The sequence below is a fragment of the Gossypium arboreum genome, chromosome 11 (genome assembly GCF_025698485.1).
Source record: "Gossypium arboreum isolate Shixiya-1 chromosome 11, ASM2569848v2, whole genome shotgun sequence".
In the NCBI taxonomy this organism is placed as follows: domain Eukaryota; kingdom Viridiplantae; phylum Streptophyta; class Magnoliopsida; order Malvales; family Malvaceae; genus Gossypium; species Gossypium arboreum.
The window spans coordinates 37,139,103-37,159,494 of NC_069080.1; the positions used below are offsets into that span (position 1 = coordinate 37,139,103).

A 20,392-nucleotide genomic window follows, 5' to 3' on the forward strand; every position below is an offset into this window, starting at 1 on the left:
TTTGGCAAATTTATCTTTGGAGGATAGTGAGGAGGAGGTTCTATTGATATAGAATGAATCCGATTCACAAAACATGGTGAATGATTTTTGTTTGGTTGGTTGTTTTCTCACATCAAGTATAGTCCAGTTTCTAGCAATGATGAGTATTATGACCAATCTATGGAATCCTTTTAGAGTGGTTCAGATCTCAGATCTAGGGGAAAAAATATTTCTATATAGATTTTTTCATAAAATGGATATTGAACGGGTGGTAAATGGGGCACCTTGGACTTTTAATAATCATCTTTTGGTGTTTCATCGTTTGGAGGATGGCGAGGATCTGATGAAGGTTCGACTAGTTCTTTCAACTTTCTGGGTGCAAATACATAAGTTACCTCCGGGGTTATTCTCTGAGTTTATCACAAAGCAATTAGGCGATTTCATTGGCAAGTTCCTAGAATATGACTTCAAGAGTTTGATAGGGGAATGAGAAATTTCTTACGTATACGGGTCCAGATGGATGTTAGGTGACCTTTGAAGCGAAAAAGAAGATAATGTTTTCGTTTGGAAAATGTACTTATGTCAAGTTTAAGTATGAGAGATTGACATTGTTATTATTTTTTTGTGGTTTTTTAGAACATAATGATTCTTTCTATCAAGTTAGAATGATCAAAGACTTGGACGTTACAGAGATGGGATGGTATATGTCTTTAAAGGCATAGTCCAAAAGCTTTCGTGATGAGTATTGTGTGATTGTGAGAGGAATGAGAAGGTGAAGTGAGCAGGAGTTGTAACACCCCCTAAGCCTAAACTGTCGCTGAAATAGGTTACAGAGCATTACTGGACCTTTCAGATAAATTACAAGCATTATATAAATAAATAACATACATATTATAAAATATTCATGATGTCCCTTTAATGGACCTTCGAGGCCCAAAATACGTGTTAGAAGTGAATCGGGACTTATTCGAGTGCTCTGGAAATTTTTTGTAAATTTTTTTTTTTTTTTTTTTTGGACTCAATATAACCCCTTTATAATCATCTAACCAACCCTGCAGACTTAAATCGCAACCAGTTCAAAACCAATGTCACAACCAATTCAATTTATACTCAAACACATCTAAATCATACTTAAAACATTAACTTATTAATTTACTAAATGATCATTCATAAATATCATTCAAATTGGGTAAAAATACTTCATTCAATCTCATTTATAATTTTCATATCAAAATACCATTTTATAACTTAACATCCCATATATGCATCCAAACATTCTTATGACAATCTTTACAACCAAAACCAAAATGACCTATACAATACCTAGGTATGTGCCACTTTTACCAAAAGAAATATACATCACCAAGTTTCTGAGGTCGGGATCGGCTTTGGATGCTGGACCGGAACGTTTGACTTCTACTAACCTGCATACGGAAACAACCGTACGCTAAGTATGGATATACTCAATGGTATTACCAAAATTCAGACTATAAAAATATCAAACATATAACAATTTAATTTCTTAAGTACTAATTCATTTCTTTAATTTTCATTCCTTAACAATAGCAAATCAATATAGCTATTCATTTATTAATATCACATATCATCAATTTGAATTTCAATCACTTCATGAACATTTAGTTCATGCCTTTTATTCTCAATCTCAATTTTAACTCTCATTTCAATTCACAATTCAACTTTCTCATTCCTTTTTCAATAGCTCAATTAATCAAATTCATTCGATTTATCATTTCGTTTATTTACCCCTATCAACAAGACTCGGATCTTAGCGGATACACGGATCCAACCAAAAACTCCAGAATGGCACCCAGGGCCTCATCGGATAGTTCGAAGCAATAGTTGACACCCAGTGTCTCATCGGCAAAGCCGAAGAAAGTTGGTACCCAATACCTCATCGAATCTATCCAAAGAAATATAGTGACACCCAGTGTCTTATCAACTCGAGGTCGAAGAATCCCTGAACTCTTTCAATCCTATAGCATGCCAACTATATCCGACTCAGCCCGACTAGTTAATAGGGTTTCCAAATCACTTTTCGATTTCAATTTCACTTTCAATTTAATCACAAATAATTTAATTTCATTTTTCATCAATATACAATTCAACACTTATTCATCATTCCACTCAATTTCCATTCTATTCAACAATGACACTTACCTCATAATTTACTTACCATATACATAATTTAAATTTAACATTTAATAATAAATAATTTTAATTATAGTAATACAAACCGTGATTTCTCAAGTTTACTCCTCGTCCACTTTTTCCTTTCCTTTCTTCATAGATGCCTTGAATGCGATTAGCTACAAAAAATTAAGGTAATTTTATAATCATCAATACAATACTAATTTGCATCTGATATTTAAATTTCCTATTCAATTTCTACCTTAGTTTCAATTTAGTCCTAACAAAACTTATTCATTTTTCTATCTCAATTTATACTTTATTTCTACTCAAATTCCAATTAAACTTAAACTTAACTATCTAATTTTCATCACAAAACCCTAATGTCAAATTTCTTCCAATTTAGCCCCTCTAACACAAAACTTATAGCTTCTTTTACAATTTAATCCTTTAATCAATTCTAACTAGAAATTCTATCAATTAAGCCCATAATTCATCAATTTGTTCAACATGATTCATGTCTAAAATCTAATAAGTTTCAAAATTTCAACATCAATTCAACAAAACTTTGTTCTAAGACTTCAAAAACATCAAATTACAAGAAAATGACTTAATTGACTTACCAATTAAAGCTTCAAACCTTAAAACCCTAGTTTTTCTTTTTTTTTCTTTTCTTTCTCCTTTCTTTTTCCCTATTTCGAATTTCTTGTCTGTTGCCTTCTTCTTCTTTTCTTTCTTTTATTATATGTTTATTATTAGATAATAATATATTATAATAATTATAACACAAAATATCTTTTACTTATTATTTAAGCCAATATGTATTTTTATTACAAATGTACATATATTATTATTACTATTACACTTGTATATTACTATTACCATACATTTGGCACAAAACTTTAATTTATTAATTTATTTATTTATATATTTATTTATTTTAAATCATATTATATTATAATAGGGTAACAATTATAATATATATTTAACTAAAGAAAGAAAAAATCTTAGATTTTTCTCTCAAATTTTGACCTCATTTATGGTAAATGGCATATTTTCCATTTTGGTCCTTTTTTACTTTCTTTAATCTATAATTAGACTTTCACACTTTATTGAATTTAGTTCTTTTTTTTTTAATTACTCTTAATTAAGTCAAATTCTCCTAACTAAGACCTAATTAAACACACAGCTAACTTCGTAAATATTTCTAATAAATATTTACGAACCCATTTTACTAAAACGAAGGCCCGATAATGCACTTTTCCAATACCCGTGAATTTTGGGTCATTACAGGAGTAACCTAGGACATTCAAATCTGGGGAACGGATCTTAGGAAGGGGCAAGGAAAGAGTCAGGGATGAGATTGGATCCTATTTTAGGGTTAGACCTAAAAGGGGATTCGAGGTATATTTTTGGGATGCATGGGAAATCTTTAAAAGAGGTGGGATAGATAGATATGGAACACAACTCGGAGGAGAGTCTAATCAAAAGTGGAGATGTAACGAAAAGACCTAAAAAGGATATTAGAAACCACAATGTTTCAAGGGAGATTGATTTACTAGTAATTAAAGAAGAGTAACCATTAGGGCAAACTCATTTTTTATCAACGACTACCAAGGGGCAAACTGGCCAGTTGTAATGAAAAATACTTTACTGGCATGTCCATGGTTTGGGGAGTCCACGGGCTATAAGAAGACTTTGGCATATACTGAAGATGTATTTTTCTTTATGGAGACTAAAATAAGTAATGTGCGAATGGAGAATATGCGTAGGAGGTGTGGGTTCTTGAATGGATTCGATGTTTTGGCTGAGGGATCATGAAGAGGTCTATGTATGGCTAATCAATCTTAGAAGTTTTTCAAGGAATCACGTAAACATTGAAATCAAGGAGATTAAGGATAGTAAATAGTGGAGGTTTACTGGTTTCTATAGGGCCCCAAATGCACGTAGTAAGATGATTTGTAGAACTTACTAAAAAATCCAAGAAGTCCCTAGAATTTACCTTGGTTAGTGTGTAGGGATTTTGATGAGATCATGTATTCCTTTGAGAAGGTTGAGGGAGTACCAAGGGAAGAAAAGAGAATAGAGATATTTTGAGAAGTATTAGAAGATTGGTGATTAACAGATGTAGGTTACTATAGGGCTTGGTTTACTTAAGAAAGGGGAAACTTATCAGAAACAAATATAAAAGAATGACTAGATAAAGGTGTGGCACACATGGAATGGATGAACATGTTCTCAAGCACAGTGATTTGAAATCTACCACATTCTTTTTCTGATCATTGTCCTCTTTCATTCATGCAGAACATGAGGGTTATAGGTTGAGGCTGAAAAGGTTCCAATTTAAGGTATGGGGGCAATTGAAAAGACTTTTTGTAGGGGGTGAAACGGATCTAGGATTCTGCTTTAAGTGATATCTCTACTAAGCTGGAATGCCTAAGGAAGCTTTTGGTATGATGGGCGGGATCTGTTATGAGTCAACAGAAGAGTCTAAGGAGGTACTTGACTAGAAAGTTAGAATAGTTAATGGATAAGGAAAAATGTGATGATAATCTTGTGGAACTTATTAACACTAAAATCCAATTTAATTTAGAAATTGATAATGATGAAGTATATTAGGAGCAAAAAGCAAGAGCGAATTGGTTTAGGTTTAGGGATAAAAACACTGTTTTTTCAACAATTATGCTTCTTAGCCCAGAAGAATGAATAAAATTAGATGTTTTCAATATGAGGATGGGAGGGTGGCGATGGATGAGGATGAAATGGAAAGGATCGCTTGAAGCTATTTTCAAAATCTATTCTCGACAATTGGGATAGGAGATATCGATCATATTCTGACGGGGGTGGAGAGATGCATTTTGAATGATATTGATATGATGTTGATGGTAAATTTTCCTGGAGAAAAGGTCTTTTTGGCGTTGAAAGAGATAGGGCCAACAAAGGCATCAGGCGAAGACAATTTTTTGGTTTTATTCTTTAAAAAATGCTAGCACATTGTAGGGAAAAATATTAGTTCCTATTGCTTGGGAGCCTTGAATGAAGGTATGGCGTTAGATCCCTTGAATATTTACCAATATTTTGAATATTTTGCTAATCCTTAAAATTCCCCATTCGATGAATTTAGTTAATTTTAGGCCAATTAGCTTATGCACTATTCTTTATAAACCGATAGCAAAAATGATAGCTAATCATTTTGAAAAAATTTTGGAGGATTGTATTGACAGTGCCCAAAGTGCCTTTGTGCTAAGGCAATTGATATTTGATAATGTGCTATTGGCCTATGAGATTTTGCATGCTTTTCACCAAAGAGAATAGGGAAAAAAGGGTTTATGGCACTGAAACTAAATATGAGCAAAACATATGGTCGGGTAGAATAAGAATTTTTAAGGGTGAGATGGAACGAATAGGATTTGCTAGGCCATGGGTGGAAACTATTATGTGTTGTATTTCTTTTGTCTAGTATTAGGTGATTGTGAATGGGAAAGTTGGGGAAGTGTTCAAACCTAGTAGAGGTCTTTAGGAAAGGGATCCACTAAGCCCATTTCTTTTTCTAATTTGTAGTGAGGGGTTATTGGCTCTTATAACATTAGCTTTGAAAGACGGTTTGATAAAAAGGGCCAAGGTTAGTAGAAGGGGTCCTCAGATATTGCATTTGTTATTTGCGAACGATAGTGTGCTATTTGGAGAAGCAACTATTAAGGGGGCTCAGACATTGAAACAAATTTTAAGGGAATGAGGTCTGTTCGGGACAATGCATTAACTACGATAAGTACACTATTTTTTATAGTTCGAATACTTCTAAAGGAGATTGGCAATTGGTATCTAGAATATTGGGAGTTAGGTATTCAAATGATCCAAAGAGGTACTTAGGGCTACCAAGCATAGTGAGGAGGCGAAAGAAGATGTCGTTTCAGATTTTAAAGGACTGGTTCAAGAAAAGAATTGATAGTTGGAGTATGAGATTTTATCTCAAGGAGGGAAGGAGGTTTTCATTAAAGTTGTTTTACAAGTCATTCCGACGTATTCTATGGCATGCTTTTTGCTCCCTAGGTCACTCTGTGGAGAGTTGGAAAGCATAATGGCAAGATTTTGGTGGCAAAAAGGACATGGAAGGAAGGGTATACATTGATGCGAATGGAACCGGTAATGCAAATTAAAATAGAGCAGTGGCTTGGGTTTTAAAAGTTTAACAAGATTCAATTTGTTTGTTAGAAAAACAGGGATGGCATCTTATTACCTAGTCAAGGCCAACCTTTAAAAAAGATTGGGATAGACTCGTCTAAGACAACCTTAAAAAGGTTGGGATAGACTTTGTCTAAGGCAACCTTAAAAAGGTTGTTATAGTTCTTGTCTAAGGCAACTTTTAAAAATGATTGGGATAGAGCCGTCTAAGACAATCTTAAAAAGGTTGGGATAAACCTTGTCTAAGACAACCTATAAAAAAAGGTCAGGATAGACCTATCTAAAGCAACCTTAAACAAGTTGAGATAGACCATGTCTAAAGCAACCTTTAAAAAAAATTGGGATAAACCCGTCTAAGACAACATTAACAAAGTTGGGATAAACCTTATCTTAAGCAACTTTTAAAAAAAGTTAGAATACACCCGTTTAAAGTAACCTTAAAAATTTTGGGATAAATCTTGTCTAATACAACCTTTAAAAAAGGTTAAAATAAACCCATCTAAAGTAACCTTAAAAAGATTGTGATAAACACGTATAATGTAATTTTTTCTATTTTTATTATTTTAATATTAATATATTTTTATAAATATTTAGAGTGAATAATGATAAGAATTGTGCTTTAAATACAACTAAAAATATATAAAATATATAATTAAATTAAAAGTAAAATAAAGATTGAATATTCACTACAAATATCGATCCAACAATTAAAATACACTAACATTTAGCTTAAATGTATACCACTAACATTCAACCCAATGTACAAAAGTAAACAAATAAAAAAGTACCTAAGACGATGGACATTGATATTGATGTTGTACTACATAAAAGCTAATACAGTTTGAAACTGCAACTTCAATTCCAAGAAACTCTGCTGATTTCTTATTTCTACAAAGGTAGCCCCAAGTAGTAAAACATCTCTAGATCCAAGTATGCCATATACCCTAACAATCCATTTTGTTTACTACCTACTTGTAACATATGCAGTTTTCTCTCTTTTCACCTTTATTGCTTCCCAACTCTTCGCTATATTTAGCGTTATCCCTCGAGCCCCAACCTTGCTGTAAGCCTATTGCAGACATCATTCATCTCTTTAGGATTGTGTAATGACCAATCCTGCACAAACCAGATCAAAAACTTTAAAATTTTGTCTGGTTTTGTTTTCCCTTTAAGATCAAAAGGACTGAGAATAAAAAAAAATAAAGGCCTGAGTGTTTAAGGTTCTTGCACTCAATTCTACACAAACATCTTCTAATTTCAGCTTAGAACATTAATATTTAATCAATTCCAGCAGCAGGTTACCTTAATTTCATTAGAAAAAGTCATATCCGGACAGCATGCATGGAGTTCGCATGCCTCGACAGTTCACTCAACAACTAACAATCATCAAGACTTTTCACTCAATTTTCATCGCACACCGGTATTAGAGTACAATTAATCATTCAAGAAATAACTTAAACTCGCACCATAACCAACAGCAGCCATTTTTTTTTTATATACAACCATTTCTTCAAATTTCCAACATGATTTATTTGCTCCTAACCGAAAATCAACAGCAGCTAATTGACAGTTTAATAATAAAATTCAGACGACTTAATTGAAGTCACCAACTAGTTTAATTCGACTTGACAATTAACTAAATGTGTGTGTGTAAATTTCAAGGAATACTTACCGAATTCTTCCCCAAATTGCTGTTACGAGCACAACTTTCTCGCATTTACCACTCTCCCACCTCTCAAGCTTCTTAAAATGAAGAAACAACTATTTAATATGCCAAATCCATGGCCTCTCCCTCCATACAACCAACCCCCCTTTTTATTTCATCCATTTGGACCAGCAAAAGAAAAGAAAAGTAAAAGTACAGATGTAAATGACATACTTGCAAAATAACTTATGTAACATAATATGGTATAGACAAAACAATTAGAAAACAACATCTGCGATACAGAAATATCTGAACCTATGCTAATACAATCAGTTGGCAGCAACTCCTATAAATGACATGGAAACATTTTTCCTTGTAGCTTATTTTGAGTGGTGAATTAGGAAAGCAAGCATCCTGGAATCATGAAGGTTAGTTAAAATCTTATCTTATTACAAGGGTGTTGAAATCCTCAATTACTACCCTGCTTAGCTGTGCTACCAGCTGTTGTCATGAAAGATTCGCCACATCCACATTGCCCTTTGGAGTTTGGGTTGATAAAAATAAACTCAGACCTTTGAAGAAACGATGAAGTACAAATTAGAACCAAAGAAAATAAAGATGCACCAGCTTCATAACAGGACGTGTACAAAATCAACAACAAATAAGAACCAGTTTCTGTAACACAAAGCATAACAGTTCATTTATATACATATCAAATATGGTTACGCCTTGCATGTTTCATAACTCCGTACATGCAACGTTCTTTTTTATCCAGTTAAAGAAGAGTACAAAATCATGCTTGAAGACACACGAGCACACGAGCACAAACACAGGACTCCGACAGATGGATCACCAGCAAGGTAAATGTAAGAAAAATGTACAACAGATGGTCACTAAGCAGGAAAGGGATGGTGGTAATGGAGCAGCATTCTCTATCTATAAAAGCACTGTGAGCAACAATAAGAATGCTACGGTAAAGGTTAAAACAGGATCCAGTAAAGTGATCATAAGTCCTAACACGCAGCCATGTTCAAAGAAATGATGATAAACAAATAAGAACCACAAAGGTGAAAATTGTTGAAATGGAAATGAAAAAACAAGACAGGAATGCACGACTGAAAACTAAATTGAATATATCCATGTAATGATTCAAGGTAGATAAAGAATTTCATTCCAGTTTCCACCTGGAAATACACAAACAGAAATAGATGGTTCATTTTCCTGACTACTGATTGATCAAACGTAAGTGCTTTAAATCTCATTTATATTTTTCACCTTACTAATGGCTACTAATTGATCATATAAGAACATAACTAATTATTATCAAATAATAAAAAATGATACAATAAACATTAATTGTTTTGATACCTGAGTTTATCATCTACAAAATCCATCTTGGTCCCAATCACATGCATCAAAGCTTTTGGATCAATTAGTATTTTAACGCCCTTGTCCTCAACTAATTCATCAAACTTTCCTTTCTCATCTATCAGTCAATTCCATAAAATAAAATAAAGATCAGTTCCCCACATCTTTATTCTTTTCAAAAATAAGAGAATAAATTTGATAGAAGGAAGAGAATATGAGGCGAACCGGCGTAATTGAGGGTGTAAGATAAACCATTACATCCACGAGCCTTAACACCCAATCGAAGGAACGATCTTTGGCGCTGTTGAAGAAGGTGATGTATTCTGGAGGCTGCTGCATCAGTCAACGTCAGAACTTGCCGCCTCAAAGCCGGTTGCCCTATTTTCTCTGCAGCAGTCGCGAATAATCGAGAAGCCATGGATTTGTGAACAAATCTACGCGAGAGAAATAACAAAATTAAAATAACGAAGTTGAATTACATAAGTTATTGAAATAACGAAGTTGAATTAAAATAACTGAGAGAAATTAAAATTTCTAAAATTTTAACACGATTGAAAATTAAAAGAAGTAAATTTCAACAAGCCCAAACAAAAAAACATCAAAAACCTCACATACTTGCTAATACTGAGTTCGCTGCTGGGTAGAGTGGCTAGGCATCGGGGAACTTGGCGTTTAGGGTTTAGGGAAATCAAAGAACAGACTGAGAAATAAAATAGAATAACAGGTTGAGAGGATTTTCAGATCTAATAGATAATACTTCTAGAGTAAGGAAAGTGGAGGTCATTAAAGATAACTTTTAGGACGTTGATGTGGCTAGAATCCTTCGAATCCCATTAGCTAAAGAGGGGCATGATGATATGCTATTGTGGAGAAAGAGCCTTCTGGGGAATTCTCGGTGTGAAGTGGACATAAAATGCTACTAGCAGGTTGATTTTTAGAATGATTCCAAAAATTTTTACAGGAACCTTTGGATTTTAAACCTATCTGCTAAACAAAAAATTACAATATGGAAAATTTCATGGAACTCTTTGCCTACTCTAGCTAACCTATATTATAAAAGACTAGTGGCAAATATATTGTGTCCCAGATGTGGGGGGGTGTAGAGAGTCTTGATCATGTGTTTCATGAGTGTCCTGTATCATTGGAAGTACAGGAAAATTTAAATCTTACATGGGTTGTATCAATGCATAATTTAGATAGTAGGGAATGGCTTACCTGGGTTTTTAGGAGGTGCTCAATACGACCATCAAGATTAATTTTGACGCGGCTTACGACCCCCAACAGTTTAGATCGAGATCAGGGATGGTAGTCAGAAATGATAGAGGAGAGGTACTAGCCTCGAAATCTGTCTTTTATAAGGATGTAGCGTCTTCGTTTGTAGTTGAGGCTCTTGCATATTCTCAAGCGATGCAATTGAGGGAAAGCATGAGATTGGCAATGCTAGTAATCGAGGGTGATGCGTTAACAATAATAAAGAAATGTCAATTGAAATATTCAGATAAATCAGAAATAGGGGTGTATATCAGAGTTATTCAACAGAAAAAATGAAGTTTTCAAAGTATTTGGTTCAGACGTATAACAAGAACGACGAATCTGGTTGCTCACACAATAGCAACTGAGAGTTTAAAAAGAGGGGAGGAGGTTTAGCTACAATATGTTGTGAGATCGATGGGGACTGGAAGACAAAAGGGCCAGAGAGCTGGACTGAGACGAATTTCTTAAATGGGTCTTGAATCGACGAAGAGGATGGCGACGACAGAAAGATTCATAATGGAAGAGGCTATGCTCTTTTGGAACTGGAACTGACAGCAACGGAAATGAAGAATCGAGAACCAAAAGTGGGGAACAGTTCATATATAACTGGACTAGGCTTAGGGGTGTTCAGTTGGTTAACCGACCGATTAACCGACCCGAAATTTAATTAACCGAATTAACCGACCCTTCAAAATTTTTAGCCATTAACCAAACCGAAAATTATATGTTTTTTATTTTAGATTAAAATAAGTATAAAATTAACCGAATTAACCGAATTAAAGTATTGAATCACTACATAATTAAAAACATTACATAAGTCTTCGAATCACAACATAATTAAAAACATTACATAAGTCTTTGAATCACTACATAATTAAAAAAATTACATAAGTCTTGAAATTAACACATAATTGATGGCTAGAAGAAGAAATATGGGGAATCCAACAATTGCAACTGTGTGGTATTAATGTATAAACAATTTGATACAAGGCCCAAATTTTAAAACCTTCTTAATTTAATATATGTTTATGTCCTGTAAGCTGTTCCAAAGTAGAATTCACTAATCAAATAGCATCAACCCATAATTCTACTTAATAATAAATAGTAGTAAGCATAAAAAACCAAGAAAAGGTGCACCAATTCATTCCGTAGTGTTCAATTTGATCAGTTCTTATTAAATTCGGTTACATTTTTAATTTTTATAATATAAAAATAAATATTTTATTTCTAATGAAAAGAAAATTGTATCAGAAGACATTCTTTTAATTGTTTTTAAAGACCGATGAATCAAAGCGATCAAACCAAAGAAAGTTGGTTCAGGTCAACTAGGTTAGTTATGGCATTCAACTTAACTTTTAAAAACCAAAATACTGCACAATAATTGCAATTTTTTCCCAAAACCAATCAAACGTTCTAATGATTTTTGAAATTTAAAAAAAAAAATCAAAAGTAAATCAGAAAAGGAAAAAGATTAAACGAGATGGGTCTCTAACGGTGGCGATGAAGAGGCCTATAAGATGAACAATGAAATAAAAAAAGCCATGACTGTTTCTTTTCTCCTTTGTTTTTGTGTTGTAGTTGAAGGAGAATTCTATGCATGAAAGCAAAAAGATTCAAAAAATTAAAGAAAAGATAAAAGCAGCACGTGTAGTCAAGTGAGAAGCATTCGGTGATGGATTGAATGGTTAAGATTTCTGGGTCTTAATTTATTATAATGTAATTTCATTTTTTGAGGATCTGGTCTGAAGATCCCAAGGAATGAAGAGTGTTAAAAGTAGCTGCTGCAACATCCAAACTATATATGCCTTTTACTTTGTCTTGCTTACAAGTTCAAACAACTTAACCCGAAAATGCAGAGAAGGGAGGAGAGGGAAAAGAGAGAAAGACAGGCAGCGTTTAATTAGAATAAACTGTCAAAAAAATTGAAGGAAAGGTAGTTGTTACCTCAACTCGCCGGTGAAGGTGACCTGGTAGACGCCAGACGATTCACGAAGGTGGCTGGCCTGGTAGTGACAATAGGGATTTTGGGATTTCAATTAGGGATTTCAAGGTTTGGTCTTAGGAATTTTGGGTATTTGAAATTTCTGTCGTCTGTTTTAGTTTTAGAGTAGTTTTATATTTTTATTTTTTATTAAATTATTTGTAATTTTTATGATTAGGGTAATTGGGTTAGGCTGAGTATTGAGTTTATTATATATTAAATTGGATTTATGTTAGATTAGATTATGATCTGATCACACTTTATTAAAAAATTTGATAGTGAATCTCATTTCTATTTTTAAATAAAAATTAACCATTTAAAAAAATGGTTTCACAATTAAATTTCGAACATTCCTATAAAATAGTAATCTTACATCCTTAACAATGTCAAAATATTAAATTATAGGAGATAATTTCTATACCAACTTTTCTCTAACTAATCTTACATTTCACTCAAAATATTAAATTTTAAATAATTTATTTTTATTTTTATTATTTTAATCAATTTCATTATTCTTTAATTAAAAATAGGGTTTCACTTTTAAATCGAACCATTTCTTAAATAAAAAAACATCATTATTCCTCTATTTCATCTGTAAATTAGAAAAAAAAGGTTGAATTACAACATTACCCACAAAAACTCTTTCAAGGAAAAAAAAGTTAGTCTTTCAAAATTGATTAGGTTTTTCTCCTATTATTTCTTTTAAATATGAAGCTTTATTGAGTAGGATAATACAGTGTGATTAGATGGTGCCAGAAAAAGCCTTTCAATGAATACAGTCTATATAGCTTCTTTTGGGTAAGAAAACAAATTGATTTATTAAATTCCATGGAATTTTTTTTATGGGTCCATCGCATTATCCATGGCTAGGGTTTGAATGCAATGAAGATTATTGGAGACTGTACTCATTCCCTGCTGGGTTTTAAAAAAAAAAATCACAAACAAAAACTTTTCTTTATTTTCAAAAATATGAATACATGATTTTTGTTTAACTCTTTGAAATTGTTATTTTCTTTTAAAATCTTATTTTTGACATATTTTTCGAAAAGTAAATGCATGAATAGAAAATTAAAAACAAACACACAAAAGAAATTGAGATTAGCATTCAAAAGAATTCAAAAGAGTAGCTCAGACAATTGCAACTCAACGATTTGTTCAATTTGTAGCAATTATTGAATAATTTGGCACCCTCCATAACTAGTTCATTAGTTTTGTTGGTCACCAAGCATTTACTTTTTTTTGTGAAGTTCACAAACATCCTTTAATTACAAAGCTGACCGATGTTTATTAGATCTGCCTTCAAGCGTTCTACTAAAAAAAATTCTACAACTGAGGTATGTTCATTAAAGCAGTCAATTTTCAAGTTTGGAAGATCAATAAACTTATAATGTTTTTTTGAATGGGATCCAACCATTTTTGAGTTAAGATATTTTCATATAGTTCCACGATCTGTCTCCTTATTTTAAAATACATTTTGAATTAACTTATTCACGTTGAGGAGCTCAACATATGATTGTTTTGGTGAAAACTACTCGAAAAATTTTTTTTGGATGAGATTAAAACGTGAATGACGACTTTTGACTTTTGATAAACTTTTAAATCATATCAGGTTCAATTCTAAAGCTTAATTTTCATTATATATAAACCCAATATTGGTTTTTTTAGTTATTTATTTCTAATTTTATGAGCTCTTTTAGAAGTTTTAAGTTTTTTGTTCGCCAAGAAAGTAGATTCCTTCAAAACTTCTTATTTAAGCAAATTTAGGAGTTTTAAGTCAATTAGGAGTTTTTTCTTTTCATTGTATTTGCCTATATAAACAAAGGCTAGTCGGCCACACTACAACAAAACTGGCATATATTGACGGACAAAATCCATCATTATAAGCATTAAAAATAGTCATATAGAGCCTAAAAGTCTATAATGACAGTAAGAAAATATATCTCAACTGAAAATTCACTGTTGGTATAAGGGCTTATCTGTATAACCCTTTAGCAACAACTATGTTTCATTCGTATATACCTATTAGCCTATAGTGATGACAACTCTATCAGTAAAACTTCTCTTGAATGAGAACTATCCTACAAAACTATTACTAATAGAAAATCTTATCATATACTAACAAATTATGGAACAGTTTTCATCGGTAAAAGTTAGCTTTGAAGTTTTAAATTTTTGTACTCTGTCATTGGTATAGGGTGAAATTCCGTCATAAAAGTTTGATTTTGTATTTTTTTTAGCCACTTTTACTACCTTGTATTGATGGTATTTGTTAAAATCAAATTAATTTTATTATATCAATAATTATTTATAAGCATTTTCATAATTAAATTTAATTTTATTAAAATACTAATTATTAAAAATCAAGTGAAAAATATAATTAAAATCGCTAATATAAATCAAGAAATAAACTATCTTATAATTAATAAAGATTTGAATTATTATGAGTTATATTAGGCATCATACATGTTATACATCAACAAGAGCTTAAGCATAACAAGTTCTACAAAGTTAACAAAAAAAAAACCCCACAAATCTCAAATGTCTCGAACTTTGATGACGTCTCAATGCTCTGTATCTTATTCCCTATTAAACAAGTCTCACAAAAACAAATCAAAGCATTGCTTATAGAAAACAAACATTATAAGCAGAAAATTATTTAACCATTAATAGAGTCGAAAACAAATCACACTTGATAATCAACATGAAGCTCTTGGCTATTATAAGTAAAAAGTAAAAAAAGAATAAATAATATGATAAAAAAGAATAATAAGAAAACAAAAAAAAAATATATATATATATATATAACCTCAACTATGTATATACTTTAGCCTCCCTCTAACAAGTTTGATGAGACCATTTTCTTTACATAAATAGATAAAACATTTGTCCTGTTGTTTGAACAATTGGGTACACAAGAATTATTTAACAGGGCATTAACTTTCCAAGATAAACTTTAAACAGTTGAAATAAAAAGAGTTTAGTATAGATTATTACTAGTTTTCATGATAAGGGCACTATATTACTTATGTTGCCTAGTTGGTACAAGTACTTTTAATAAAAGTTTTTTTTTCTTCTTAGTAATAAGAATATATCATTAATCAAAAGAGAGAAACAAGATCATAAATGAAAACTAATAAGTGAAAAAAATATTGTGAAAGCAAAAGGCAAAGTGAGTGAAATAAAAGCATAGAATGGTTAAAAGTGAAGAGTGAATGAAATGAAAAGTAAGTAAAAAGTATGAGTACTTAAGAAATTGTTACTTATAATTGCACAAATACTCGTTGAAGTTGCTTATGCTTGTTAGTACTATACTAGAGTTCAAAGCATGATGAAAGAAACTGAGTTGCTTATGCTCATGAATGTGTTTTGATGGAAGCATATGTTTAACTATCCACTACAGTAAAATAGGTTTTTAGCGGCATTTTTTTTGCCCTATAGTGGATTTATAAGCGCCACTAAAATTTGTGGCATTTATGTGGTGAAATGCCACTATAGAACATGATTTTTAGCGGCGGCTTTTTTACAAATGCTACAAGAGAGTAGAGCATGTTGTGGCTTTTGTAGCTAGAATGACAATAAAAGATTATGTTCTTTAGCAGCGTTTGTAGTAAAAGTGCCACTAACATTAACAGATTTTACCAACCTATTTTATTTTACATAGAACCTTAATTTTAATATATTTTCCTGTAATTTCTAATCCAACAAAAATTCAAATCTAAATGATACTATCACAAAATAAATATGTATATGGTCTAAATTAATAATTGAAATAACAAAATATATTCAAAAGTTATATTGTTAAGATATTCCCACAATAAGAAAACAAAAGTCTAAGATGGAGAATTTTGCGATTGATTCTACAGAAACATCTTCATCATATTTTGAAGTTGTAGCTGGAGTTTGTCATATTTTCTTGTTGCCTCTACTACCCTTGCTGCTTTCTCTACTTCCCTCGCTGCTGCTTCCGCTTTAAGTTGTAGCTGGAGTTCATCATATTTTCTTTTAGCCTCTGCTTCTTTCGGTGCTATCTCTGCTTTAAGTTGAGCAATTTGTTTAATTGTGCTCGCTTGCATCTGAGCTATTTGGTCTCTTAACCTCTAAACTTCAACTTTAGTTTGATTCGCCGAAGGCATATATTGCTGTGAATTGGATCCAAAATATTGGGTTGGGCTAACGAAAGATCCTTGAAATCGAACTGGACCATACCTTTCAGGACCCAGAACTTCAATAATAACTCGATTATCAATGTCGTCCAGATTAACAAAAGTATCACTTGAGGCCATAGCTTCATACTCTGCCCTTTTATCATTTAATTTCTTCTAATAAATCAATTAAAGAGTTAGAAACAAAATATATAATCAAGCAAATGAAATATAACTTGGCATTATTTGCATTACAAACGACGAATTAAACCATTATAATTAAACATGATAAATATTTAAAATAATTCAAATTTATTACTTTTCCATCTTTCCACTCTACTCTTTCCATCCTTTTACTCCCCCATCCAATCAAACATACCCTAAATATGATTGAATGCAATTTTTTTATTAGTCAACAGTGCAACTTTGCATCTCTCAACCAGCTACAATGCATGGCAAAGGAAACATACTAGACCAACTTACTGAAAATAAACATATAAGAATGGTATAGCAAAGGATACAACAGAGAAGTTTCACTGTAGCTTTCTGCCTCTTTTATGCCTTTTCTTTTCTTTGGTAATAGGGACTGCCTTGGTTTCCTTTTATTATTTGGGCAGAGAACTATTGATTTGAATAATTGATACTAGTCATGGAGATTGATAATATCACCATGGTTTCTTTTTCCTTTTAACAAATGATGCCATGCATAAGTGAAGTGAACTTCTAAAGAGGCCTATTTTTTATTGGTGTCTAGACTCTAGACAAGGCTCCTTTCACTCACTTGAAATTCATATCTAACAATTCAAGCATGTAGATTGTTGGAATATGTGTGTTTTTGCACTATCTCATGCATGAATATTAAGCTTTATTTACTAAATAAATTTAAGACGGTGCATTACCAAAAAGGGAAACTTCATGTAAATATTAATTGCAAATATTTCCAAATACTGGCGAACAGAAAGTAAGTTGTTTCTCTGCAAAAGAGACATGACCAGAAATTAGTGGAGATATGTTACACAATCTAAAGTCAAAATAATTAATTAAAGACCATTCATTATTATCAATTTCTTCTAACTAGCAATGGTAGCCAATGAATTAATCTACAACGTGCACTATACAGCAAGTACATTTACCAATGATATGCAACAAAATATGAAAATTATTGTGTTAACATTGCTTGATTTATGGAACCACCTAACAATAACCTCCGCCGACACCAAATAGAAACATTCAGTGTTTTGGAAGTATAAAGTAAACTAAACATTGCATACATGAACACAGAGCAGGCATTCAGGAAAAGGAAAAATATTTGAGATAGACTTTCATGAAATTTCTATCAAAACCAAAAAATTTCTTGTTATTCTCTCCTAAACAACTTATCAAACTTACCATATTATGAAACTTAAGTGAACTATAATAATTTAAGAAAGAACTATCAGATTTTTTAAAAGAAACAACAGTTACTTACATAGAGAGCTATTTGCAAGCACTGTGTGACTTCTCCAACTATATCATCATTAACAAATTGTGACAAAACATATATCATTTGCCAAGCACGTACTTTTTGTCTATGGGTCTGTTGAAATATGATAGGACAGATAATTAGCATTCCGATCAATCTAAAACATAGAATTAAAAACCTGAAGACAATGAAGAGAAAAGTATCAACTACCACGTTATACTTCTTATACAACTCTTTTGCAAGCTCCTTATCATTTAACAACATAAAAAATGAATGCCATGAAAACTAGAATCCAAACATTTTCTAAGGAGAATTTTCTCCTATAAATAAATGCAGAAAAGTAGAATGTACTTTCTTTTTAAGAAATTTTGGATTGAAAATCCTTTTGCAATGGACAGAGCAGCATCGACGGAGGAGACAAAGATCAATGGCAAATGCACTGTCGACGGTGAGGCAATAGACGGATGACTGGATAGACAACCAGTAGCAGACGGATGGGAAAGAAAAAAATAAGTTAGGGAATTAGGGAAAAATTAAGTTAGAGATTAAAGGAATAAGGGTTGGGGGGTTAGCTATCAAAACTGCATCATTTCAATATAAATTAAAAAATATTCGCAGCGTTGGGCAAAAGCTGTTATTGCTTTACCTTTAGCGGCGTTTATGAGAAAAATGCCTTTATTGTTTTTAACATTTTGCGGCATTTATGAGAAAAACACCACTAACGCTACTCTCATAGGTGTACCTTTCGGCGCGTAGCAGAAAATGTCGCTAAATATGTACTATTTGCGGTGCTATTTCTACAAACGCCACTATATATCGACTTATTGCGGCATTTTTTGGTTAGCGCCACTAATGGTATATATTTGTGGCATTTTTCAATACAATCGCCGTTAAAAGTTTGACCTTTACAGCGTTTTCGATCCAAACGCCACTAAAAGCTTAATTTGCTGTAGTGATGCTTAACTTGTCTGCCTTATAAGTTATGAACTAACAGTTTGAAATTAAAATCGTGAATTGTTTGTTTTGTAAATTTGTCTGCCTTGTAAATTTGCCTATTTAGCCAAATTAAAATCGCCTTGTAACTTGTTTGCCTTGTAAATTTGGCTATTTAGCCAAATTTTCCTATCTCAGGTGTCCCGAACTAATTCTGAATATAAAGCATGCCTAAGTACATTTTCTTTTGAGTTTTTTGTTCTTTTTTCTTTTGCATTTTTGTTTTGTTACTTGAGGACGAACAACAAGTTAAATATGGGGGAATTTGATCTACCATAATTCGTGGTGAAAAATTAAGTTCTTTCCGACATTTAATGACCTTGTTTTCGACATAATTTAGTATTATTTTGATTAGTTTTATATTTTAGACTTTAATGTTTAATTTTGGTCAAATAAGTGTTTTTACACATTTTTAGGTGCTTCGACGACCCATTAAACCAATTTTAGCCTAAGGTATGACTTATGGCCTACCTAAGTGTGCAAGATGTTGTTTCAGTCTAAGGAACACAAGGGACGACTTCAGTGTCATGACACCAACATGCAATGTCGCAACACCAAACATCGAAGTTACTAGGGATGAAACAGAGGCAGCATCGCGATGAGAGGGGCTTTGACGTCGTGACAATGCGACATAAACTTGGATAAGTGAGGTTACATTTTGGCAACCAATTAGGGTTTCTTTGTCCCGTCAAATCCTACTTGCTTCATGGGTATTTAGCTGTGAAATAAAAAGGTTGCTGATAGCAAAGAGGAAGATTTAACTGGTGCTAATTTGGCCGATGACAAGGGTGATGATTTCTTGTTTGTGTCAATAAGTAAAAGCTCCGAGCTTACATCCGAGTGGATCCTAGATTCGGGGTGTACTTTCCACATGTGTCCCAACAGGGACTGGTTTTTCACATACAATTCAGTTGAAAGTGGAGTTATGCATATGAGGAATGGTTCACCCAATAAGGTAATTAGTATTGGTACTATTTAGATCAAGATACACGACGGAAGAATTAGGACACTGTCAGATGTCAGGCATGTGCCTGACGTAAAGAAAAATTCATCTCCTTGGGAAATTTAGACTTTGAAGGGTTGTAGAATTAACATCGAGTCAAGCGAAATTAAGGTATCCCATGAGGCTCTCGTTTTGATGAAAAGTAAAAAAATTAGCAGTCTTTATGTTTTGAAAGGATCAACGGTGACTGGTGAAACAAGACGTCCTTCATCTGTTAAGGAATCGAAGTCGACTT

At 32.4% G+C, this 20,392-nt stretch overlaps 1 protein-coding gene and 1 long non-coding RNA gene across 3 annotated transcripts; both read right to left on the reverse strand.

Moving 5' to 3' along the window:
- Positions 1–1,192: 1,192 nt before the first annotated feature.
- LOC128283816 (uncharacterized) lies at positions 1,193–2,265 on the reverse strand. The gene is made up of 2 exons (XR_008274226.1): positions 2,235–2,265; positions 1,193–1,403 (listed from the first exon to the last, which is right to left on the reverse strand). It is a non-coding gene; the product is annotated as an uncharacterized LOC128283816 (long non-coding RNA).
- Positions 2,266–7,032: 4,767 nt separating this feature from the next.
- Positions 7,033–12,759, reverse strand: LOC108474020 (iron-sulfur assembly protein IscA-like 1, mitochondrial). 2 transcript variants are annotated; one of them, XR_008274525.1, is made up of 5 exons: positions 12,521–12,759; positions 9,548–9,756; positions 9,323–9,440; positions 7,982–8,526; positions 7,033–7,425 (listed from the first exon to the last, which is right to left on the reverse strand). XR_008274525.1 is itself a non-coding variant. In XM_017775888.2 (4 exons), the coding sequence occupies exons 2-4, from the start codon at positions 9,738–9,740 to the stop codon at positions 7,395–7,397; spliced, it is 342 nt and encodes a 113-aa protein (XP_017631377.1). In that variant the 5' UTR covers positions 9,741–9,756; positions 12,521–12,759; the 3' UTR covers positions 7,033–7,394. The 2 variants fall into 2 exon arrangements, 1 of the variants encoding a protein (XP_017631377.1); XM_017775888.2 differs by lacking the exon at positions 7,982–8,526.
- Positions 12,760–20,392: the final 7,633 nt, after the last annotated feature.

Coding starts and splice junctions, on each gene's coding strand:
- LOC108474020 (XM_017775888.2), bottom strand. CDS start 9,740: ATGGCTTCTCGATTATTCGCGACTGCTGCAGAGAAAATAGGGCAACCG. Junction 9,441..9,547: donor TTACACCCTCAATTACGCCG/GTTCGCCTCATA, acceptor ATTGACTGATAG/ATGAGAAAGGAAAGTTTGAT. Junction 7,426..9,322: donor TTTGTAGATGATAAACTCAG/GTATCAAAACAA, acceptor TGGTTTGTGCAG/GATTGGTCATTACACAATCC.